The 26,350-nt window shown below is 31.9% G+C and overlaps 2 protein-coding genes across 2 annotated transcripts in view; one reads left to right on the forward strand and one right to left on the reverse strand.

The window, feature by feature from the left end:
- Positions 1–1,312: 1,312 nt before the first annotated feature.
- LOC111641561 (heat shock protein HSP 90-alpha-like) lies at positions 1,313–9,701 on the reverse strand. Its single transcript, XM_023387743.1, has 10 exons — positions 9,549–9,701; positions 9,285–9,431; positions 9,007–9,213; positions 7,872–8,031; positions 7,496–7,788; positions 4,042–4,345; positions 2,553–2,743; positions 2,019–2,435; positions 1,716–1,940; positions 1,313–1,624 (listed from the first exon to the last, which is right to left on the reverse strand). Exons 2-10 carry the CDS (start codon positions 9,429–9,431, stop codon positions 1,412–1,414), a joined length of 2,157 nt encoding a protein of 718 aa, XP_023243511.1. The 5' UTR covers positions 9,549–9,701; the 3' UTR covers positions 1,313–1,411.
- Positions 9,702–10,441: 740 nt separating this feature from the next.
- Positions 10,442–26,350, forward strand: part of LOC111641460 (acyl-CoA dehydrogenase family member 11-like) — a gene marked incomplete at its 3' end in the record, with an annotated part of 35,416 nt that continues 19,507 nt past the window's right edge. The window contains exons 1-5 of the mRNA XM_023387637.1: positions 10,442–10,659; positions 16,836–17,201; positions 19,396–19,628; positions 19,742–19,841; positions 22,073–22,196. Coding sequence (XP_023243405.1) covers positions 16,962–17,201; positions 19,396–19,628; positions 19,742–19,841; positions 22,073–22,196 — 697 coding nt within the window. The remainder of the gene's footprint in view (positions 10,660–16,835; positions 17,202–19,395; positions 19,629–19,741; positions 19,842–22,072; positions 22,197–26,350) is intronic.

The raw sequence follows: 26,350 nt of genomic DNA on the forward strand, positions 1-26,350 counted from the left end.
GGGACATCTGAAAGTAAAGTAAAAAAAAAAAGAAAACACCAACTGAAATAGAATAAATGAAAGTTACATACTGTGTCTTCTATACTAATATAATAAAGAGGTAATGTTTGTATGTATGTTAGTTTGTATGCAGCAGGTAATCTCCAAAACTACTCATCCGATTTCAAAAATTTTTTCACCAATATTTAGAATGGAACTTCAGGATGGACATAGGCTGTATATTATTCCGTTAAACATGGGAATGGACAGTTCTTTACGGTAAGCCTTACGGGGAAGGCTTACCGTAAAGAACTCTGCTTCTATTTATACTATTTAGATGCGGTTTTTTGCATTTTTGATTGCATTTTAATAGGGTACGTCAACAGAATGTACACAAAGAAGGGATTTTTTGATATTCCCCCCGCGGGGGGAGAGGGACAGGATTAAGGCTTACTGTGAAGAACCTGGCTTCTATTATACTATTTTAGATGCGGGTTTATGCGTTTTAATAAGGTACGTCAAGAGAATGTACACTAAGAAGAAATGTTTCGAAAAATTTTCCCCCACGGGGGAAGTGTTATACATTTATAATAGATACATTTTGAGCCACAACAAGGCATGGCGGGGTCTGCTAGTATAATATAAATTACAAATTTTGGAAAGATGAAAAAAATAAATTTTGCAAGTTTTTGTGTTATACAATCTTGGCAGAAATCAGCACCACTGAAGTATTGTTAAATTGTATTCAAGCATGAGCTGAAAAAGAACAATTGAAATGAAAATCTAACTAGCTTAATTAAGGAACAATGTTTAACCTGATTCATAGATTTCAGTTTGTGAATTATATATATATAATTGGAGCTCACATTACTGAACTGTAAATGCATGTTAACGTTAAAAGGTCGAATTTGGTACATAACCAGTTAATACCTGAAGATGACCTATAAATTAGGCCAAAAAATCAATTTCTAGCATAAATTGAACCTCTACTATTAAGGTGTTTATTCTTGTAATATGACATTTTATTCAGTTTGTAAGTTTTGATTAATTTTGAGAAAAGAATCACATAAACTGATGATTTAAATAAATCTCATCACTGAATTTTTATCATACAAGATCTGGATGTTTCTTTTAAATTGAATTTATCCAAATTATTAATTGAGGAGTGTAAGAGGTTTTTGTTGTGTGATCATTTGAAGAAAATATTAATTTTTAGCCCAAATTCTGGTCCTAACGAAACCTGTCATATTGGTGGGAGTTCGTACATCAGTTGTATAACTATACTGATTTTGTGTGATGGTAAAAAACTAATTTAAATAAATACAACATTCAATTCACCGAACAAAAACATTTATTTAAAATAAAATGAAAGGAATGATGGAAATGGAATACAAAGTTAAATTACAGAATGAGTAATTTAAATTAAGTATCATCAATCTACTTCCTCCATGCGCGATGCGTCTTCTTCATCTCCTTCCAGAGGAGGTAACTCTTCTTCTGCATTATCTCCAGATGCTCCCTCGTCCTCGTCGATGCCCAGTCCCAACTTTATCATGCGGAAAATTCGAGAGGCGTGGGTCTGCGGGTCTTCTAGGCTAAAACCGGAGCAGAGCAGTGATGACTCGAAAAGCAGCATTACGAGATCCTGTGAGAAAATTAACAAAGTTAGATCACAAGATGTAGAGTAGATTACTTTTAGTAATTAACTTAGCATCCTATATCATCTAAACACTTACTTTTACAGATTTATCATTTTTGTCTGCATCAGCCTTCTGTCTTAATGTGTCAATAATGGGATGATCTGGATTAATTTCCAAATGTTTCTTTGCAGCCATGTAGCCCATTGTACTAGTATCTCGCAATGCTTGAGCTTTCATAATTCTTTCCATATTAGCACTCCATCCGTACTGACTTGTAACAATACAGCATGGTGAACTAACAAGACGATTTGATACCACCACCTAAAAATTAAAAAAAAAAAAAAAAACAATTAAAAAACAAAAGTATTTTTAGATAAATGTGAGGAAATTTTTACTTACTTTTTCTACTTTCTTATCAAGTATGTCTTTCATCACTTTGCATAAGTTTTCATATTTTGCTTTATCGTCCTCTCGTTTTTTCTTTTCCTCTTCGTCTTCTGGTAACTCGAGTCCCTCTTTTGTCACAGACGTCAATGTTTTTCCGTCATATTCTTTCAGTTGTTGAATGCAATATTCGTCAATTGGTTCAATCATATAGATAACTTCAAAGCCACGCTTCCTGACTCTCTCGACAAAAGCAGAATTTGCTACTTGTTCTTTTGATTCCCCAGTGATGAAGTAGATGTGTTTCTGATTTTCTTTCATACGGGATACATAATCTTTCAAAGAACATGTTTCGTCACCAGATGATGATGTGTAATACCTCAGATATTCGGCCAATTTTTTCCTGTTTTGAGAGTCTTCATGAATACCAAGCTAACATTGAAATTAGAAAAACCAAAATTAGAGTTTATAAAAATAAACAATGGATAGAATTTGAATTCCTTTAACTCAAAATTCATTGAAAGTGAATTCCTCCATGATTTTATTTACCTTTATATTTTTGCTGAATTGATCATAGAATTTTTTGTACATATCCTTATCTTCACTAATTTCATCAAAAAGTTCTAGACATTTTTTGACAAGATTTTTTCTAATAACTTTTAAAATCTTGTTCTGTTGTAACATTTCACGAGAGATATTCAAAGGAAGATCTTCAGAATCAACCACACCCTTGATGAAATCTAAATTTCAATTACAAAAAATTTTTTTAAGTAAAATTATAATTTTATAATTAATGTTTTTAAGAACAGTCATTATCATAATAAATTCTATAATAACATTTTCTATTAGCATTAATTTATTAACAAATTATCTAATATACTGAAAATTAATTTCATCAAAATTGACAAACATTTGGTTTGAAAAAATGGGAAGTTCATGTATAAAAAGAATTATATAAGTAAAAAAATTTACAATAGTTAATTGACTAAAATCATCTAGATTTTTAGAAAATAGATGTCTCCCATTCTGAGGACTAAAGATTCAACTTTGATTTTGAGAATCCTCAGAAATTTTTCAAGCTTTGGTTGTGTTGACTGCCATTCCTCACCACCTGATTGATTCTATCATGGATCTAGCCAAAATTAAATATGTATTCCTATAGTCACTGCCTGCTATCTTGAAACAAAAAACATTCTACACTTGCACAGAATTTTATGTAATCGCTACTTTCACAAGTTCTCACTATCCTGCACAAAGTATTCCCTATTTATGGTGTTTATTTCAAGGATAAACAAGCAAAATTATTCCAAAGTATATTTCTCAATCGTCAGGCATATCATGGCAAATTCCTTAAATCAAAATGATAGCATATCCATAGTTGTGGCCAAAGGATATGAGGCATTGTAAGCAAACAATGAAAATAACCCATGCCAACAACACCACAAGTATTCCAAAAAAGGTGAGATTCAATGAAGTAATTGGTGATACTGATACATTAAAAGATACAAGATAATATATAGAATTTCTTTAAATCATCTTAAATATACTTGTGTTCCTTCTCACCTGTAATGATTTTTCTAGTTTGTATTTTTTGAACACAATCCACAAAAATATTTAAACTGTTGAAAGTCAAAGCACCCAGACTATCATACAGAGGAAAGTGTTGGAAGTCATAAATTGCTGATAGATGTCATGGCATCATGGATGCTTATTTTGCAATTGTGAGAACCTCCATGAATGTCTGAATAAAAAATTGCCATCTTAGTTAAGAAAAGCTGATTATTAAAATTGCCAAGAATGAATTTCCCACCTACAGTTACTGAACAGACTAATGAAAATTAAAATCTTGCTACCAAACTGGATAATATACTGAACTGAAGCTGACAACTAACTAAAAAATAAACATTGTTACTTACATTTTAACATTATTTTTAGAATTAGTAGCAATTATCAAGGCATCATTGGCAAATATAAATTTTAAAAAATTAAAAATTTTAAGTTATCAAATGCTGAAAGTTTTGTCACGAAATATACTTACTCAAGTATTCGGGAATGAGATCTTCACAGTTATCCATAATAAATACTCTTCTTACATATAACTTTATATTATTCTTTTGTTTTTTATTTTCAAACAAATCAAATGGTGCTCTTTTAGGAACAAATAATAATGCTCTAAATTCTAGCTGTCCTTCTACAGAAAAATGCTTAACAGCCAGATGATCTTCCCAGTCATTAGTAAGACTTTTATAAAATTCTCCGTATTCTTCTTTGGTGATATCATCAGGATTTCTCATCCAGATTGGTTTAGTTTTGTTCAATTCTTCATCTTCAGTATACTTTTCCTGTTTGAAAAAATATTATATAAATTTTAACATTAAAATTAGCAAAATATGTATTCTCAAACTTTCTGATAAAGGTATGATTTTAAAATAAGTATCACAGAACCTTACAACATTTGATGATTTCTGGAGAGAACATATGTATTCAAGCCTTATTCTAAACTGATAGAGTTCTTTAAAATCAAAGCTTTTTATGTGGCTATTAACTCAAAAAAGTTATCATAGTCCAAGAGTAAATACAATCTTATAATCAGATGTGCTAATAAATATAAGATCCAAGATATTTCTGTCATAAAACTAATTCTGATTGTATTTACATCTGTAGCAGTATGTCATGGCGTCATGGATGCTTATTTTGCAATTGTGAGAACCTCCATGAATGTCTGAATTATATCAAAGTTATCGACCTGCAGACCTATCCACTTATTGTCTAAGATGGCATTTACTGGATAAAACAAAATACAGTACAACCTCGATTATCCGGACTAATTGGGGATGAAGGTAGTCCAGATAAGGAAAAATTCGGATAATCGAAACAAATACTTTGTCTTTTAATGATAATAAAACACGTTTTCTTTTCGATGACATATCGGTAATATTAAAAGTAAATACTGTATTTAAACCGTGATCAAATTTTCAAGAAACAAACGTTCGTATTGAATTTGTACTACTACTGACCAACGCTAATAGACTACCTATTGTTTAAAAGGCCCTCTGGTAGCACAAGACAACTTGATTTTATAAAATAAAAGCAGTTGAAACTGCATTTTTATGAATAAAAATTTGACAAACTATTTATCGTTTTATGACGAGTAAAATTTTTTCGTCGCGTTCGCGGTTTTTAAGTAATGGATAAACCTTCGAGGCGCGAGGCCCTTCGGACCGCGNACAAATCGTGACACCCTTGACCAGCAGCGTATCTAGAATCTGAATAAGGGGGGGAGACTAATGGGCCAGATGAATTTTTTGCGAAAACAAATATTACGCACAATGCAAAAGTGTTTCTATGTGTTCAAAATCAAAATTTAAGTTCATTGAATTTTATCGAAATACCTACATGTAAAATAATAGTCTCGCTATTGTTTTTTAAATATAGTTTTATTATCAAATATATCATCATTTTATATTATCATTTTATTGATAAACAATTTTTCTTAAGTTTTTTTTATACTATTTTAATGCATATATAAAATAAATATTTCCTTACTTTTTTCTTATCCTTTTCATATCAATTTTAAAAATTTAAATTAAAAAATGATAACAATTGTTTATTTGTCATCATTGCTTTTGAATCTATGAAAATACTGTAATATGCACCTACTTTGTGATTGAAACCACACACTTTTCAAAGTACAATGCAACGCTTTTTAAAGTATATACAAGACATAAGAAGAACGACGTGGACATAAGTGTCCACATCGTTCTTCTCTGGTGGTTGGCCTGGTACTGGGACTGGGAACATGAAGGCCAAGCAGTGTGGTTTGGGCGAACTTGTGACAAGTCGTGCATACACGTAGCGTAGAACATTACATTAACATGCGATTAGTCATAGTTTCTTTGCTTACTAGATATCTCATAACAAAATAGAACTGACAATGAGTTACCTTGAACTACACTTAAGTAAATTTCCAAGAAAATGCCTAAAGGCTCTAAACTTTGCGACACCCCAATCGTAGCACCGTGGCACCCCGGTTGAAAAACACTGGCATAAACCTTCGAAACGCGAGGCCCTTTGGACCGCAAGGCATAGGCGGTGGCCCATGTTGCCCATGCCTTATGCCGCCCTTGATCATAGAAATGATGTAATTTGAAAATAAATTATTTATAAATACATATGTCAAGTTATATTTTTATTACGAAGCAAAATATATTTAACAGTTTATGGCCACTGTTCCAGGTGAGACGTTGTTGAAACAAAAAAAAGTTATGCATTCCATCACGTACATAACAGTATTGTAATTCGCCAAGTGCAAATCAGCAAATTCATAAAATTTTTGTTTATTTTGAGCGATCCGGATAATCGAGGTTCTACTGTATTTTGGTGCACAATCTAAAAAAAAAAAAAAAAAAAATGCAATGCATGAAAATGTTCTCTTCTTTGGCTGAACTTCATGAATTGAAATATGGAAAAAGGCCAGTCTGCAGACCATATTTTGATAACCACCAATCCTTTGATATAAGAAGGAAACAAAAATCAAGTTGATTTATTAGGCAAGAGAATGAATAGAAAAATTGTGTTAATTTAAAGAGTATTTAGTACAGAAGCAAAAGATGATTCCACATTTATGTTTTCTTAAATAATTTTTATTATAATGTTTTAAATAGAATAATTAAACATGTTTTCTAGTCAAACTTAAGATTTAAATAAAAAAAACTTCAAAGCCTGTTTTGCAGAAAAAACAAATCACAATTTCTTTTTCATTTTTATAAAGCATCTATAGATTCATTTCCATTATTTTTAATAAAGCATTACTAACAAATCTTATAAACAAGCTTTTAGTTTGCAAAATTGGTTTTTCAGTCAGATTTTCTGAGCTTTGTTGTTATTTTAAAGGCCCATTAAATATGATTCTAAATGTAGAAAGTCAATTACCAGATTGAGGTAGATAAGGCATCAGCCTGGAAAACACAGGCAAGTAACTCCAGGAATTTTTCATGTATATAGTCCCATATATACATATACAGTAGAGTGTCATTTATTCGAAAGCCGATCAACCAAAACATTTTAGCCAGACTGTGTTGTGCTGAATCAAACGTTTTTGATAGTAGATTAACTTCCAAAATAAAGAAATAATTTTTGACGATACAATAGCCACGATTATTATTTTGAAAAATTTACGTTAGGCTTAACATCGACAAAAATTCAACACGAAGTGACATGCAGCAGAGAAAAATTTCAACATGGGATATGTTAATATATTTTTTTTTGTACATAATCAGTTATCCAAACAACCCCAGTCCCCAACTGATTTGGATAAATGACACACTACTGTATGTATGTCAGTCTCTGTCCCTTAATCACCCAGCTCAATCATTGAAGTTCTGCTGAAATAAGTCTTACAGTTCTTACAAAATATTGATCTCGATCAAGATGACAATGAAATTTATTTTATTACATGCATGTCAATGTTAAAAATGCAGTAATTGACTTACTTTAATTTTCTTTTTCTTCTTTTTATCCTTTTCTTCCTCTTCTCCAATATCTTCAATTTTAGGTGTTTCTGTATCCTCATTCTCCGGTTCATTTTCTTTCTTTTCTTCTTCTTTCTCTTCTTCATCATCAGACACTTCTTTCTCCCTTTCTTTCTGAACCACTAATTTTATAGGATAACCAATAAATTGACTGTGCTTCTTTACCACTTCTTTAATTCGCCTTTCTTCCAAATATTCTGTTTGATCTTCTTTTAGATGAAGAACTATTCTGGTACCACGTCCCAGAGGTTCTCCTAAATAAGTCAAAATTCGATAAGAATTTAATAATTGGCATTAAAAAAAATTCCAGTTAAATTGCACCAAAAATTTAGGTTACCATGGTCAGCCTTTACTGTAAAAGAGCCACCAGCAGATGATTCCCATGTGTATTGTTCATCATCATTACTTTTAGTGGTAACAGTCACTTTATCTGCTACAAGATATGCAGAATAAAATCCTACACCAAACTGTCCAATCATACATATATCTGCTCCTGCCTAAATTAAAAAGAAAAAAAAAAACAAACCTTTAAATCTTAATTTATAAATTTAATAATTATAATAAATTTATCAAAAATATTAACATTTGGGATTTAAACATATTAAAAAGACATTATATTCAAACGTCAAATTTATTTGAATCGTTCATTATGTAGCATTTTGACTGCATTTTTTTTCATTCTCTTTGCCCAAAAATGGGTACGATTACATCTCCGAACAAGATAGTCAGGATCTTATCAGAGCTATACACCATACCCATAGGAACAAAATAGTCAAAGGTACCACCCCCTCTACAAGGTACACTGGAAGTACAGCCCCTCCAAATCAGCCTACTTCTGGGTTACATGTGATTGTGAGTCACGTCGCTTCCCTAACTCACATTTAATTATTTAGCCCAGGCAACCGTGCCAGCTTCGAGTAGTCCACTCGACTGTTCACGGAGTATTCAACATTATATAGTTTTAGGGAATTTGGGGGCTCGCCCCACTCGCAAGCCTCGACTAAGGGTGCGACTATGCAGACGCGAGCGAACGAATTTTCCGAGCGAGCGAGAATATGCGGCGAGAAGAGGCGAGACGCGATAAATATCAAAACCTGTCAGATATGTGCGAGAACCAGAAATTCGCTCCCGCTAGCGTTATTTCTCGCTTCTCGTTTGTGCATGGTTTTCCTTTGCGAAAACTAAATCTCTCGCAACCTCTCGCTCGCTCTAAATTCGCGTCTGCATAGTCGCACTCTAAGGCAGAGCACCGAGGACAGGCTGCATACCGGCACACCATAAAAAACAACCTTTGGAGGCAAATATCTGACAAAGGGTCATGCATACAGGTACGGTTCCATAGACTTTTTTGCTGGTACGGGGAGTGGAAAACGCCCTCATTCAGAGTTCGCGTCTTACCAGACATAGCATTTCACATCTAAAAATCAAGTTATAAGTACAGTGTAACTATCACAGATACTTATTTGAATTACCTGCAGGGCTTCCATGAAAGCTTTCGTTCCAGACTTGGCAATAGTACCGAGATTATTAATCAAATCGGCTTTGGTCATTCCGATGCCGGTATCAATAATCGTCAGGGTACGTTCGTCCTTGTTGGGAACAATCTTAATGAAAAGATCCTTGCAATTATCCAACCTGGAGGGATCGGTCAGGCTTTCGTATCTTATTTTATCTAAGGCCTTGAATAGAGTAATTGTGCGTTAATACACGTGATATATAATTATTTATGACATAAAAAAAATATACTTACATCAGAAGAGTTGGAGATCAATTCCCTGAGAAATATTTCTTTGTTAGAATAAAAAGTATTAATGATCAAGCTCATCAACTGAGCTATTTCCGCCTGAAAGGCGAAAGTTTCGACTTCAGATTCTTCGCTCATTGTAATTTCGGGCATCTGAAACAAAAGTATAATAGAATAAGAATCATTTTTAATTAAATAACGTTTAAAATAACATGCCAAAGACGTACGATTGCCGAGGATACGATCAAATTAAAATAAAAACACACTTACGTCGAGATTTTTTAGATTCGAACAGACAAACAGCAACTCTCACAAAGAACCGTACAAACTTCTCGGCGGTTAACGCAGACTGGCCGAAGTACCGGAAAGCAAGTATTTATACTCGAAAATAGTTCCGATTATAGAATTACTTAACGAAATTACCAAATTCGATTAATTAATTATAAATATCTAGAACAAATAAGAATTTATAAATAAACGTATACGAACGCGCAAAATACGACCGAATTTTACGGCCGCGTGGAAAATTGAGGGGGAACTATTTTCGGGAAGTTAAAGTGCACAAGTGATGCGGCTGGTTTCTTGAACATTCTGGAATTTTCTCTTTTGTAATCGATTTCTCACATTGTCATTATGCTATTTCCGGTTTCTCTTTTAACAATGCGTAACGAATTATCATTGCGAAAATATTTTGGGATAATTTAAAAAATAATAATAATATTAATATTAATTAAACAGAATATTATTTTTTAAATTAAACTCTTAACAAATTAGGCAAAAAAAAGCTTTATTATATTTATAATTAAAACAAATATTAGAAGAATATTCTAGAAAATTAAGAAAATGGCGACGAGTGGATTGAGTTAATATATTGAATAATTTAATTGATTTAATAAACAGAAATAAAATCAAATAAATACGTTTGTAATTTTAAGCAATTACCGTATTTACTTAATTTAATTGTTTACAACGTGTGATAATGGAGAATTTTCCCGACGAATTGTCACATTATAAGACGAATCGATAAATTTAACAGGAACCCGAGAGAAGGAAAAATCAATATCATTCGGCAAATACTAAATTATCAGATATTAAAACTCGAATTATATCATATAAAATAATATTGGGTATCCACGTAGTTTTTTTTTATTAAACCCGGAAAAATGACATTTTACGCCAATGGCTGCATTTAAATCTGCGGGTGATCCATTTATATTACGCTGTCCGATAATTATATTCTATTTTTTACTCTATTGATATAAATTTAACATTGAGAAGGATTATCTACTGAATACTATCATTAAATTACGATATACTAGGAAGAATTTATCTCATTTACTCATCCTAAGACCAATGGAGTTTGCGTGTTGTTTTCCAAAAGGTAAATTTAAAATTGTATATAATAAAATTAGAGTTATATAATATATTTTTGTAAACGAAAATGGAATAGACTTATTGAGCTGAAATTTGCATTAAAAATTGCATTATGACGACGTCACAATAAATAATCACTCGTTAAAATTAATCCTTGATTTACTATAGAACAGTGTTCGCTATGCTTAGCTGAAAGGGGAGTCCCCTTGTCTACGCCCACGATGTGATTTACAATACGTTGTATTAAATATAGAAAGATTTAAAGATTCCTAGAAATTAGTAAAAGTATTTTATACAGTAATTTAATACAACCGAGAATGCTTATCATTATTATTATTTTTTTGTGAAAATAATTGAAGACATTAATTATTGCCGTGTTAATTATCTGCCGGAATTCATACAGGAAAGAAACACTAGAAATTAAAAAACCTAAATTAAAAAGAAAAAAAAAACAAACCTTTAAATCTTAATTTATAAATTTAATAATTATAATAAATTTATCAAAAATATTAACATTTGGGATTTAAACATATTAAAAAGANGTGTTAATTATCTGCCGGAATTCATACAGGAAAGAAACACTAGAAATTAAAAAAAAAAAAAATATCTTTCTATTGTGTAATAAAGACATATTTCTGTAAAATATTGATCGGAATTATATCACATGTTTTCTCTCTATGGAGTGACTTATATTGTTTTGTATAATTATATTTAAAGGTTTATCAAGACAGGAATTCGTTAAATTTTAATAGGAGAAACTGTAATGATTCCATCACTGTTCTATTATGTAATGGAATGATTACAATTATGAATCTCTTATAAGAGTTGAAAACGAAATTTATAAAATATTTTATAATAGTTTAGTAATGCTTACAGTTTTAGTATAGACTATATTAAGAATATCACATTTATATATATGAATATTTGATAAAGTGACCAGTACAGTAAATATAAATTCACACCTCGATATATAGATATTAATTTAGCATGTCGACTGTAAATTAATTTCAAAAAGTCATTTGTACAAATTTTTTAATCATATCAAATAGTCTGTAGTAGTAGCAGGGTAACTCGCTAATGACTATAATTTTACAAAATTGACTTAATAAATATTTCTGTCACTTCGAGCGCTGTAATCGCTTTGCGGCGAAACTATGGCTTGTGTGTAGTCAGAGTCAGCTATAAACATTAGAAATTCTTTTAAAAAATGAAAATTTTCTCGTTTTTAAATTCAGATATTGCTTTAGTATTTACAAACAGTTCAATTCGATTTTGCACATTATTTATTCATAAATATTGCTAATATTGGGAAAAACTATACACAAAATTCTTTTTCTGTGAAGTTGTGACGATCTTTAACGGTCTTTTGGAAGTCGTTGCTTAATTTTTTATACAAAAGTTTTCTAGTTGTTTTAGGGAAGTTTGAAATGGATAGCCAGGTAGATTTTGGTAACTCTGTTTTGATTGAATTATCAAGATTTAGTGGTCCTTTTTTTTTAGAAAGGACTTTATCACCGCGTTAAGTGACGTACTCGAAAAAAAGACATTGTTGGAATAGGTGATGTTTAAATCAAAATGGATTATTACTTTGAAGACAAGAAAGGAGATACTATTTTAAACTTATCAGAAATCGAGGTGTCCGGTAGTAAAGGAAAAATTAAAACAGTTATAGACGAAATAATAGAAGGGAAAATACACTGGCTTCCGTTGGAAATCCCCGATGTATATATACAAAGAATTTTAGAAAAATTCGCAGAAAGCATTAAAATAAGTAGAAAGCGTAGTACAGAAGAAGGCCCTGAACACATTTTCAACGGGAAAAAATAATAAGATTTAAGTTGAAAAAGTGAATGCAATTAGACATGATTCATCACACCGTGCCGATATGTAATTTTAACGTTCTAATAGTGTTAAAAAACCGACCCCCGCGGTGCCTACGTTGTGGAGAAAATGAACATATTAATTAAAGATGTATGGCGCCATTTTGCAATAAATGCAATATTTTGTACTGATCCGACATATGCCACTCGTCTTCGGGGAGCAATAACAAAGACGATACCGAGAACAACACGGAACAATTAGAGAGGAAACGAATGAGGCGAGTGTTGAATGCCCCGCAGAGCTGATGGATTAGCGTGACTCAAATAAAGAGAGCCAGATAAACGAATATATAACAGCACAAAACAAGAAACACAAAAAACACGAATGCTCAGCGAAAGTCGAAAGATATTGATATAAACGAAGGGAGTGAAACAGATACTAACCATAACGAAAGTAACGAAAATAAGGAGCGAAATGGACCCGGGAAAAAAAGCAAACCACAAGAAGAACACACAAAACGAACAGCGATACAAAAACCCAAAGATAGTAATACCAAAGCGGAACCCTTAATAAAAGGCGACGAAAAAGGTATTAATGTAAAAGAAAGCGAGAAGTAGGAAACTGCGACGAAATTTAGATTTGTCACTCCATATTACCAAAACATTCATGGAGATTAACATAGCCATAGGACTAAAAAAGAGAGGAATAAATTTGTTTTTAATGACTTTAAAACAACGGCGTTTTGACCTCATTTTTGTACAAGAAACACGTGTAAGCAGTAAAACACGTGCAAGGTCAATAGAACAAAGGATCTTTCCACTTTACAACTATCTCTGGTCCTATGGTAGGGAAAATTCTGCAGGTAGTGCAATGTTTATACGTTCTGACTGGCAAGTCAAGAAGACAGAAAGGAATGCGGGAGGTAGAATATTAACAGCAGATATCTACATATACGACAACAAAATCAGACTATTAATTAAGCATATACGCCCCGGTAACACCAGGGGAAAGGATAGAATTCTTCCGCTCTCTAGTCCATTAGGTGGGGACAGTCGTGGATTATATCATCATAGTAGGCGATTGGAATTGCATAACAAACAACGCACTGGACAAGAAAGGGGAAACGATATAACATCAAGCAGAACCTCAGAAACTCTTAAAAAAATAATGAGTAACCACAAACTAATAGATATACGGAGGAAACAGCACCCAAACGAGAGAACGTTTACTCATGTAACCAGTAAACGTAGTACAAGGATTGACAGGTTACTTGTCCGATCTACTCTGGAAGAAGTTATAGAACGCTCAGACATCGAACCATGTTGTTACTCAGATCATGAAATGATAACAATGAAAATTAACACTCTCTCTCATAGCAAACGAGGCGAAGGATACTGGAAACTAAATAATAAACTGCTAAAAAAACGAAGAAATAATTGAGATAACAAATAAATTTATAGAAAAATACCTACAAAAGCAAGAAGAAGAAAATACTATTTTGTGATGGGACAATTTCAAGACGGAAATAAAAACATTTTTTCATAAAAATAGCGACAAAAAGTCCCACGAAAGAAAATCAAACGTAAAATATCTAAAAAAAAATTAAGATTACTTTCGAATTTGCCCCATGAGGACACAAATAAAATTAAACAGATAAAAGGCAAAATCAAAGAGATAGATAAGGTTGAAATGGAAGCAACAGCGATTAGAGCCAGAGTCTAAATCCTCGAAGACAATGAACGATCTACTAAACATTTTATACGAATAGAAACACAAGAAATCAAAATAAAATGAGACAAATACAAACAGAAAAATGGAATTATAAGTAACAGAACCGAAATTCTCAATGAGTGCCACAAAGCTATACAGCAAAGATAGCACTATGTCTACACATCTAGAAAATAAATTCATTAAAAAAATAACCCAGATAAGCCCCGAAGATAGAACGAGACTGGAAGGAAATATAACAGCCAACGAATGCTGGAAAGCAATCAATGAACTAGGCGGAAATAAATCTTCCAGGTCTAGATGGCCTAAGTAAGGAATTCTAGTGTTTTTCTTTCAGACAGCTGGCCAAACCCCTGACCACCCTCCTCAATGAGATAGTTAAAAACGGTATCTCTCACTCGATGTACAAAGGGGTAATCAAACTGATTCCAAAGAAAACCGATGCAACTCGATTAGATGAATATAGACCGATCACACTCCTAAACGATTATAAAATTTTGGCAAAAATAATATCCTCCCGCCTCTCATCGATTCTAGAAAACATCATCAGCCCGGAACAATCGTGTGCCTTGCCTGAAAGAAAAATATACGACAACATCCATCTAATAAGAAATACAATAGACTACATCAACCAAAAGAATAGTCCTGGATGCCTCATAACAATAGACACGGATCATGCATTTGACAGGTTAGATCACCAGTTTATGACGAACGTACTAAAAAAAATTAGATTTAGGAGAAAAAGTAATTAAAACCATCGAGACTACGCAAAAATGAGTAGCACAGTACTATTAGACGGATGTTTCAGTAACTTATTAGATACAAAGAGGTCAGTCAGACAAGGGTGCTTCTGTCCATGCTACTTTTTGTAACACTAATCAGAACAATAAGAGGACAAACATATAGAAGGTCTGCGAGTTCCCGGGAGTAGAACTGAAACAAAGGTAATAGCACATGCAGGCGACTTAACCTGCTTTTGTACCACCGAAAAAAGTATAAGAAGACTAGCTCAGCTACTGCAACACTTCGAAACAATATCAGGGTTAATATATAACACGCAAATTTACAGCAAGATCCAGTTTATGGCAAATTTTATTCCAATTCCCCGCGATGTAATTAAAAAATCGAATCATTAGGCTTTAAAACATTAATATGGAATAACAAACCAGATAAATTAAAAAGACACATAATGGTTAAAAAATACAGGACGGAGGAATAAACATGACTCATCTTGAGACAAAAATTAAAGCTTAAATTCTCAATCATTAAAAAAAAAAAAAAAAAACTAATTCTGGGAGACAATAAGCTGTGGACATAGTTAGCCACATACTGGATAGGAATGAAATTACGAAATAGAAATAAATCCTTAAACTCAAATCTAAGAGCGAGAAGCTGGATACCATCACCCTTCTATCAGGAAGCATCCAAAATATTTACAGAATTCGTAAACGGGCAAACAGACACAGACCGGAAGAAAAGCAATACCAAGTCCCTCTACCACACCTTATTAAATAGAATAAAAGAAGAACCACATATAAAAAAGCGTCCAAATATAGACCACAAGAAAAAATGGCAGCTTATCAAGAAAATAAAAACCACTCCGAAAAATACCGACATGTACTAGTTAATGTCTCACCATCTCCTAGCTACTGGACACTTTCTCCACTCTCGTCACATAGTACCTCAACCCCACTGTGCAAATTGTTCAACGAGACAGAAACAACAGAACACTTTTTCTACGAATGCCCAAGAACAAAAGAAGCGTGTTTGTGTATTCCTAAGCGTGGAAAAAATATAATCTAGTGTAACATATTTGTTGAGAATATGCAAGAATAAAAATATAAACGAAGAAAACCCTATGTGAGCGTAACATCAATTACGCAACGAATATAACAGTGTAAATACTTGTTTGTTTAAAAAAAATAGTTAAACTTATCTGTACATAATTATTTAATAATATGGAATACCTTCAGGATTTCCCGAGAACTCTTTCTGAGTTATGAAGAAAAAGGTTGATGAAAATTATATAAATTTAATTATAGAAATGTATAGAATTGTTAAAACAAGTGTTAGAATAGAATACAAAAAGAGGATTTAGGATGGATTTTGGAGTTTATCAACCCATATATTTTGTTTTTAAAATTAATATTAGGTGAGTTATTCAGGATGCAGAGAAAGGAGCTTGAGTATATGATATTTATAACTAATATTGTGTTTATTAATGAAATAGCAATTAAAGTAGAGCCACAAAACGGTTAGCAACAGATTAAAGAGAGGACAAGTTATGATTATTTATTTATTAAACGGATACACTATACGCGGAAGCAGAACATTATATACAAAACTTACTTACATAATAATATCACAGTTTTAAATAGAGATATTTAAAAAATAATTCAATTTTCGATTTAATTTATGCATATTCTCATCTGTAATTTCAAATTATCTTATTAAATTTTTCCAATAACCAAGTGTACTTTTCATTTCTTTATGCACGATATTATTTATACGGTAAGAGTAAGATTTCTGTTGACGGAACCGTAGAAAAAATTGCAAAATTATTGTTTTTACTTTATATTTTTATTTAAATTGATCCAGCGTAGTGATATTTAATTTTTTCTGTTTACGAATTAGGTCAAAACGTGACCGTTGTCTTCATAGATAACACATTTAAATATACAGAAGGAACGACAAAGTTACTTTTTCCCGAATCACTGATCAAATTTATTAAGTGTACCTGTACATTTAACATTTGGAATAATGGTGCTTCGCTTTTCAATACATCGTCGTGCTTTTTCGAAGTTGTTAAGTGTTAAAAGTAATGGCATCGTTCCTAATTTGGGAAGTATTCGTTGCGCTGTTGAAGTAAGCAAACCCAATTGGATTCCATTTTCAATATCTCAACAGGGAACGTTTTTTCAACAACAACCGAAACTGGGAAATCAATACTTAGATGACGTTCCTCTTAGGAATTACTTAAAGAGAAATTTACCGAAAGAGGTAATTTTAATATCTTTCATTAGCAATAATGGTCTGGATTTTGATAGTAATAATTATTATTATTTATTAAGTATAAGCATCGCTCTTTTTCCAAAACAATTATTGTCGATATGTATATGTTGCGTGAATATATAGAATTTCTTTTACTAAAGCAACTGCCAGTTATGGAAGTATAAGGATAATTAAAGCGCATTTTCCTTATAATTCATTAAAAAATAATTACTAATTGTTAATAATTATCCTTATTATTTTAGTCGATAACGTATATTAATTTATACGTATATAGGAAAATATGTAAACAGATTACATAAATTATTTTAAATACAGTATAAGAAAAAAATTAGATTATATGTCGTGTTATTTTCAAATTAAAGGTTGATATTATTTTTTTAATTGGTGTTAAGAAATTATGATAATCTCAAATTAAAAATCAGTCTTAAATTTTGGAGATAAATAAAAATTTTATCATGATTTTTACTTTCCTCGCTGTTATAACAACACTAGAAAGTTTTTTAATCGTGTCAAATTTGACTTTCCAGGATATGTGTATATGTGTTATCGTCTATTTCGTTAGGGATATATATGTGTCATGATGAAGTAAAGAATGGCCGAGCGGTCAAGGTGGCAACCTACCGCTCTAGGGGACCCGGGATTGAACCCGGACGAGTGAAATAATTCCCAGGAATATTTCGGAGCAGCGCCATAACTAGCCTTTTATGCGCCCGGTACGAGCTTCTGTAACTACGCCCAGAACCTAAGTTTTGGGTCATTTCTGCGCCCCCAGGGTCTGCGCCCTGTGCCTGGGCACCGCTGACATCGCACTATTTCGGGGTGGTCCGTTCGGATATGTCGGGCCCCGTCCCTCATCACCCGGCCTGGCCAAACCAATAATGGACTTGCTTAAAGAGGCCCTCTTAGTGCCCACACGGCGAAAAGAGTAAAAAAAAAAACCCGAAAAAAACTAAATAAAAATAGATTATAATGAGCAATTATTTATTGTTACATCGTCATAATGCCGGCTGCAATTTTTAATTTATTTAATATAAAATGTATGCTCTCCACCTCAAATTAGTAGTGTCTTGTCCCTGTACACTGTACACTATAGTTTTCCGTTAACAATAGAATTGTGACAGTCATCTATTAACTATTTTCAGGGGAAAGATTTGAATTGAAATAATATGACTTCCGGTTTGCATCAGAAGTTCTTGTACTGTACAGTTAATTGGGTCTTCCTACCCATGTTTTCTATATCTGATTCGTTTTTCATCTATCTAACTCCGTTCTCGAGATTAAGGAAGGAAGGAAGAACGGACGATAGTGGAAAATTTATAGATCTACAATGATGCCAGTTGCAGTGTGATTACTTGCATACGGCGTTTTAAATACAGTTTTGTTCTTTATTTTCCATTGTTTATGTTTTAAATGTATGTTTATCCTACGTCCAGAAAACCGGAAAAACCAGAAATTTGGACCATTTTCGATTCCAAGCTTACTAGTTGTTTGTTCCGGTACAGCGGCATTGTATTATTAACATTAACGCTCTCGACCATCCCCTTTTTGCGCACAATTAACTTTTCGAGGGTCTACGTGTCCTCTGTATTTGGCATTTGCCACGTTTTTCTTTTTTCGTTTGATGCTTCTAATTATCGATCTTAATTTTGTTTTATACTTTGTTAAGTAATAACATTTGTTTTGTTTTTTTTAGAGCAAATTTGACGGTTTTCTTTTGAAAAGTATAATAGCTTTTTCGACTTTGATTGGATGATTTGTTTCAAATATCTTTAAAAGTTTGAAACCTGCTAAAGTTCTACTACAAATTATACAAAATAGCTTGCCATTAACTTTTTTATATGGAAGTTCATATTTTAAGGCTGCTCTTTATTAATAAAGAAACTTTCTACTTATTTCATTTGTTTGAAAAGCAAAAGCAACCCACTCTACCCAATGTTCCCAAACAAGCACTTGAATGCCCTGATTATACTGTATATGTATTGAATTCTATAGCAAAATTTTTGATTGTGTAAACATATTTTAATCATTCTAATGATTGATTCACCATCAAAGTGTGAAACTTACATTATAAAATAAATCAGTTATTTAATTTGTTGACTAATTTAATGGTTAATTACATAAGTTTATAATTGTTTTATAAAATAAATGAATTAAAAAAGTAAAATGGTTTTAATTTATTTAGGTATTATATGAAATTGAGCCAGATTTGATTAGATTTGGAGATTGTGTAGCAAGTGATATCAATGTTTTAGGAAGAGAATGTGAATTAAATCCTCCAAAATTGAACCAGCAAAATGCTTGGGGTGTTTATGTTAATAAATTATGGACTTGTGATGCATGGAAAAAGTTACATGATATATCTGCTGAAGAAGGACTCATTGCAATTGGATATGAAAAGAAATATTCAGAATGGAGGTATAAAATATTTTAAATTTTTCAGTAAAAATTTTATTAAACATACAATAAGTATGTTATTAAATTTGATTTAATTTGAAAGTAAAAATAAATAAGTTATTTCTGTAATATAGTCGACTCTATCAAATGGTTAAGCTATATCTTTATGCACCTTCGTCGGGCTTGTATTCCTGTCCTTTAGCAATGACAGATGGAGCAGCCAAAACAATTCAGGTACTGTATTTAAAATCTTACATATATGTTGATATCTATCACAGTTTTATCAATATTTTTAGTTAAAGAATTAACTTGTTATAGAATAATTTAAAATTATAAAATTTTTGGAGTATTATTTATATTATTATCTGTTTAGATGGTTAGAGATTTTTGATTTTATTATGATTGATAAATATTTTACAATATTATGTCAATATTTATGTTATATTCTAGTGAAATTTAAATAGAATAATAAAAATTCAATTTAATAATAAAGTGTTATTTGATTTTATATTACTTCATGTTCGAGTGACATCATTTCATCAATTAATACCAATTGAAATCATTTCATATCATTTGAAAAAATTTCATCAACAATCGATAACAAGTGACATCTCATATTATTTGGTCACTTGAAACTGTCCAAAAATTACTTCAGAGATTATATCAATTGACATTGTTTGTAAATGATAAAGTGATATTTTTACTAAGGTAATAAACTTTGTATAAACATAAAATATAAACAATTATTTTCTAATTAAAAATACCCACATAAATAGAACTTTGTATGAAACATTCAGAATTTGCAATATTAGTCACCAGCAATATCTAATAAATTAGAGTTGCCAGATTTCCAAAATGAAAAAACAGGACCTGTATATAAAGATATTTAAATTTATTTTGAATAATATGGAACATATATGAAACATTGTTAATCCCTAACTTTTAACACTTTGATAAAAAAAATAACTGAATTTATAGAACACTATCTTTTTGGCATGATAAAGTAAAAGAAATCCAGAGTTCTAAATTTTATCCATTCCATTTTGATTTTGATTGATCAAGCAAAAGCAGCAAGTGATAGCTATTGGCAGTTTATGAAATTATGAGTGAATGTTTGAATTTAAATGCTTACATCTGTGCTGACTGTAATGATGTAAACATGTAATCCACTGTGGCCACTACTGACTATTCACGGTGCCAATATTTGAAACACTGTTCTATTTCCCAGTTCTACTCCAATGATTTATATGAGGAGTGAGGAGTATCCAACTTGTTTAAAGTGTTATTAGTTTTTTGTTTCATATAATATGATCTTAAAATTTCAATTTGTCATTTCTTTTGCTAAATATGGGACAAGTAGGCATCCTGATAAAATTTGCCAGGACACTAGGACATTTCTTTAAAAAGGAGCATATATACTAGACGTCTAGCAACCCTAAATAAATAAACATATCATTATTAATAAACAGAATATTTGTCAAATGATACCATTTGATGTCGCTAAATTGTCAACTAACATCAATGGATGTCATGTATTCAGAAATTAAAAATTTGGAAATATTATAAGATCATTTGATAACAATTCATACCATTTCCATTATGTTACATTCTTTTCTACAAAGTAAGTGATTGCAAAGGACTTGCCATTTGTTACTATTTACTGTTTGGTTCAGTCAAAAAGAAACAAGAATTATTTTGTTAAAAATAAAGCATTTGTGCTAGGAAAACAGAATTTAGCAAGTATGTTGGAGCATTGACTATTAATACTTTGCATATGTTAGCAGCACTGCTACTACACTGTAGTGCAGGAACCTATTCCAGAAAATGGTGTGCAACACTGTGAGTCTGTCCAAGGAGAGACAGCATTCAATCATTGAATTTCTGATCTTATAAAAAGCTAAACCCAGTGAAATTCATTGTTGATTGGAAACTATTTATGATAAGAATGCAGTGTCAAAATTACAACTCTAAATGGGCCAAGAGGTTTCTTGCAGGATGACAATCAGTACTGGACAACTCATATACTGGCAGAGCAAAGTCGGCCATCACTGACACTAACATTGCTGCTGCAACTGCCTTGATCCAGAGTAATTGATCCATCATGGTTGATGAAGTTGCCACTGTTTGCAGATTAGTCATGATTTTGCATATTAATTAATAATGCATGATGTGTTTAACTGTAGAAATTGGAATGGTGATGTGCAAGAGGAGTCATGGAATGGGTATGCAAACAGTCAAGCCATTTTTATGAGTAGATGTGGAAAACTTGTCTGAACTGTGGGAGGAATATTTTGAAAAATATTAAATGATGTGCTTAAAAAATAATTCCAGTTTTTTTCTGATTGAACCAAGTATCACTTCCTGACAATTTATCATTTGAAATCATTTCTTAATAGTAAATGATTTCAAATGATATTTTTACTAGGAATAATTATTAATATTTTAAAAATCTAATTTATTTTCAGATGGTGGCACGCAATACAAATAAAAGATTTCAGACTGCTTTTAATAATTTAATAAGTAGAGATCCTAAACAATTTTGGACTTCTGGTCAATGGATGACAGAAAAGAAAGGAGGATCTGATGTAGGTAAGTTATTTTTAAAAAATTGTATCTGTATTTTATACATTTGTGTTAAAAAAATAAGCATAATCATTCAATACAGAGATAGGACAAAAAATTTTAAAAAATAGCAATTTATTTATGTGACTGTTTCCAAACAATAAAAATACCCAGGATATGGTTGAATGTTTCATATAAAAGCTTAAGTTTATACAAAATACACAGGCTTTATATACAGGTAGCCCTCGGTTTATGCCAATTCACAATAATGCCACTGCGCAATTTGCATTTTGCCGTGTAATTCCCCAATTTTCCCTATGCTAGACTGATTTTCATTTCAGTGTTGACGTATTTACTGAGCTGCGATGTTGTACATTTGTTAAAACAAAGATTTTTATTGAATATATTTATTTTTTCTGTTTTGTATACAATTTCATTAAATTAATAAACTAAATGTTTAGGTACCCACATACATATACAAGAATAAAGGAATGTTATTATGTCAGATAAAAGAAGTGCACCAGAATTATCTAAACATGTTAAGAAAGCATGGCAATCTATCTCCATAGAAACAAAAATGGAAGTTATTCGACGAATGGAAAATGGACAAACATGCTCTAATGTCTGTAGATCTTTGAACTTATATCCATCGACTGTTACTAACATTATGAAAAATGCAGATAAAATTAAACACTCTGCTCAACAGTTTATGGCAGTAAATGTAAAACATGTGAATTACAGTAGAGGTAAAATTTTTGAAAAAATGGAAAAATTGTTATCGTTATGGGTGGATGATGCAAATCAAAAAAATCATTTCCTTGACTCAAGCTGATATAACTAAAACAGCAAAATCAATTTTTTATAATCTTAATTAGACAGATGGAGTCAAAGAAACTTTTTTGGGAAGCGAGGGTTAGTTTATGAGATTTAAATCCCAAACTAGCTGTCTTAGTGTAAAATAATGTGTGAAGCAGCAAGTACAGATATGCTTTTCCTAAGGAATTTCAGGGTTATGTAGAACAAGGCAACTATTCTCCAGACCTAATCTTCAACGTTGATGAGACTGGGCTTTATTGGAAAAAGTTACCAGCACAAACTTTTATTTCTCATGAAGAATGTTCCGCTCCAGGTTTTAAAGTTGCGAAAGATAGATCAACTCTTTTGTTGGGAGTCAAAAACCACCAGTTTCAGGAACTTTGAAACTTAAACCAATGTTAGTGTATCATTCACAGACACCATTTGCTTTAAAGGGTCTAAATAAAGACATATTGCCATTTATTAGAAATAGAACAAGAAAGCTTAGACCACACAAGATGTTTTCACAGATTGGTACACAAGTTATTTTTGCCCTACTGTGCTTCTCTTTGTGAAGAAAATAAATTACCATCCAAGGCACTTCTTCTCTTGAACAATGCTCCAGGACATTCTCAAAATCTTGATGAAATAAGAACACCATTGGATGTCACAGTTGTTTACATGCTTCCTGATACATCTCTTTTGCAACCAATGGATCAGGGGGTTATTGCAACCTTCAAAGCTTATTATCTCTGTAATACATTCATGGAAATGATGAGAGTTTTAGACACTTCAGACAAAACTGTTAAAGACTACTGGTGGTCTTTCAATATTTTGAAAGGCATTAAAAACATCAAGTTGGCTTGGGATGAAGTTACAGCAAAATGCTTAAATGGAGTTTGGCATAAACTTTTTTTAGCATTCATGCACGATTTTGAAGAAGTAGCACATCAGGAGAATTTAATTGAATACATTACCAGACTTGTGCGTGATGTGGGATTGGAAGTTACATCTGAAGATGTGACAGAAGTTTTAGAAGCCCATGATCAGCCACTCTCAAATGAAGACTTAGAAGAATTATACAAAGAATTAGATTGTGAACAGTCCGAGAAGCAAGAAAACAAAGAGGAAACTCAGAGTAACGAAAATGGCCAATCTAAAGCGTATCCTTTCAACTATGGAAAGTTTGATGGATGAACTTTGTGAGTTGACAACGATTAGGAGCAAAGTGCAAATGTAAAAAGGAGCATCATCGCATCTATTCAACCATATTCCGAAATTCTTAATGAAAGAAAACAAAAATCGAAACAATTAAAGATGGATACTTTTTTCCAAAAAATATAAGAGATCCGAAACTTTGAAATATCATTTGTTTTTCTTAAGATTTTTTAATAAAAACATTTCATTTTATTTTATCATAAAATACATTTTTAAAATGTATTTTATTAAATTAAATAATAAAATAAATAAATAATAAAATGTATTTTATTATCAAATAATTAAATTTATAATATATGTATTTTGTATTATATTGTATTAATAAACAAAATTATTTGCTTATTTTTCACTTATATAGAACCTAATCCTATACCTCACTGTAAATATGGGTTCATTTTATGCTGATTCGATTTGTGCTAGCTTTTCTAGAAACCGAACTGCAGCATAAACCGAGGACTACCTGTATACAGTAGTAGCCTGGCATTGTTTCTGTATTGTTTTAACTATTAAGAACAGTTTGTTACTGACAATCATATTGCCACAAAGATGCTAAATAGATGATTTTACAAAAGAAAGAACTATTGGAAGGCTAGAAGCAGGCCAGTTTGTTGTGTCCATAAAATAAACAATTACTTGTAACATATATAATTAACTTTATTATAATGCAAATGTAACTTTGTGATAATGCAACATAACATGTGCATCCAGATCTAAGTGTCACTACAGCTAATGCACAATTGCCTGGAGACAAAGGAAGGATGGCAAAGGTCAAAGTTTGCTGGGGGTTGCCTAACTAGATCAAGGGGCAATTCAGTGTGGGTTATCCCCTGGAGGTTTGCATACATAACACAGTTACAGACAGATGTGTTCAGAAATGTGCTGCAGAGTGTCATTACCATGTTTTGGGCTAGAGTTTAAAAAACAGGATACGTTGAATGTCAACTATCACTTTCTTACAATGTTGAAGTGTCATCCAAAAGTTACCACTTCTCAACAGGACCACTATTTTACATTAACAGTGGATTGTAACCAGTGGCATGCCGTCATTAGAAGCGGTGGAAGCGCCGCTTCCCTTGTATTTTCTAAAAAATAAATACATACAGTAATACCCCGAACTTACGCAATAGGTGGGACCGAGCGATAACTGCGTAACTCGAATTCGTGTAAGTCGGGGTATAATTTCGCAATTTGTGTAAAATCCAAGTCGGATATATGTAAGCTAATAAATGTTCTCGTTAATCTTATCTCATCTTTTGATTCGTTCACGGTTACAAGAAATCACCACATAGAGTCTCTCAAGGCTCCGTAGATATAACAAACACAGAAATAAATAACACAAAATAAATTGTAGCTATGTGTCAATTCCGCGTGACACGTCTGAACATGTAAGCTGAACAATAGTGTGGGGGGAGTGAGTAATCAAAAGTAGCGTGGCGCTCAAACAAAAGACGAATCGACGAGATTTGAAAATCACGTAACTCCGGGTTCGCGTAAGTCGAGGTATTACTGTATTAATTTTAATTATATGAAAATAATCGTACAATGTTTTATTACAACCGCATTATGTATCTTATTACAAATTTCTATACTACACGTGAAAAAAAAAAAAAGATTGCTATTTATATTCAAATATTAATGGTGGAGTGGAATCTCTGTATTGTCAGATTCCAAAAAGCCAGATCTGCGCACGCGCTTTACAAAGCACCAACATCACCCAGTTTAGCCGGTGGAAGCCTACGACCTTGAGTTGATGTTACACATCCAATGCTTCCAATTCTGTCCGGGACCAGTTCCGGGCTGTTAGCCGCCCGCCCGCTAGATATTTGGCTGATTACGTGAATAATGAGTAGATTTATAACTTAACCCAACCGATAAGAATTTACTGGTATGTTTTTACGATAGTTCTGTATAGTTGACAGGAGTTTAAAAAATCCATTAAAACATTTGATATTTTTATTCCGCTCTCCGATTTTATATTACTCATGGATTTCAATGTTAAACCAGTGATATTACAATTTGGTATGTCCCATCTCTAAGGGGATGTAGAAAAAAAACATGTACAATTCTTGTATAATGTTAAAAAATTAGCCGTTACTTCGACAGTGTCATTTACGACTAAATTTAATAATGAGAGAGATGCACCAGGTACAGAAAAAGCTGTAGAATTT

The sequence above is a fragment of the Centruroides sculpturatus genome, unplaced genomic scaffold (genome assembly GCF_000671375.1).
Source record: "Centruroides sculpturatus isolate CEXI.00-Female unplaced genomic scaffold, Cexi_2.0 scaffold151, whole genome shotgun sequence".
Taxonomy (NCBI): domain Eukaryota; kingdom Metazoa; phylum Arthropoda; class Arachnida; order Scorpiones; family Buthidae; genus Centruroides; species Centruroides sculpturatus.

What these genes read in the sequence shown, in the direction of transcription:
- LOC111641561 (XM_023387743.1), bottom strand. Translation starts at nt 9,431, where the DNA reads ATGCCCGAAATTACAATGAGCGAAGAATCTGAAGTCGAAACTTTCGCC. An exon ending in TGATCTCCAACTCTTCTGAT is followed by an intron (nt 9,214 to 9,284) that starts GTAAGTATATTT and finishes ACTCTATTCAAG; the next exon opens with GCCTTAGATAAAATAAGATA. An exon ending in TACAGTAAAGGCTGACCATG is followed by an intron (nt 7,789 to 7,871) that starts GTAACCTAAATT and finishes TGACTTATTTAG; the next exon opens with GAGAACCTCTGGGACGTGGT.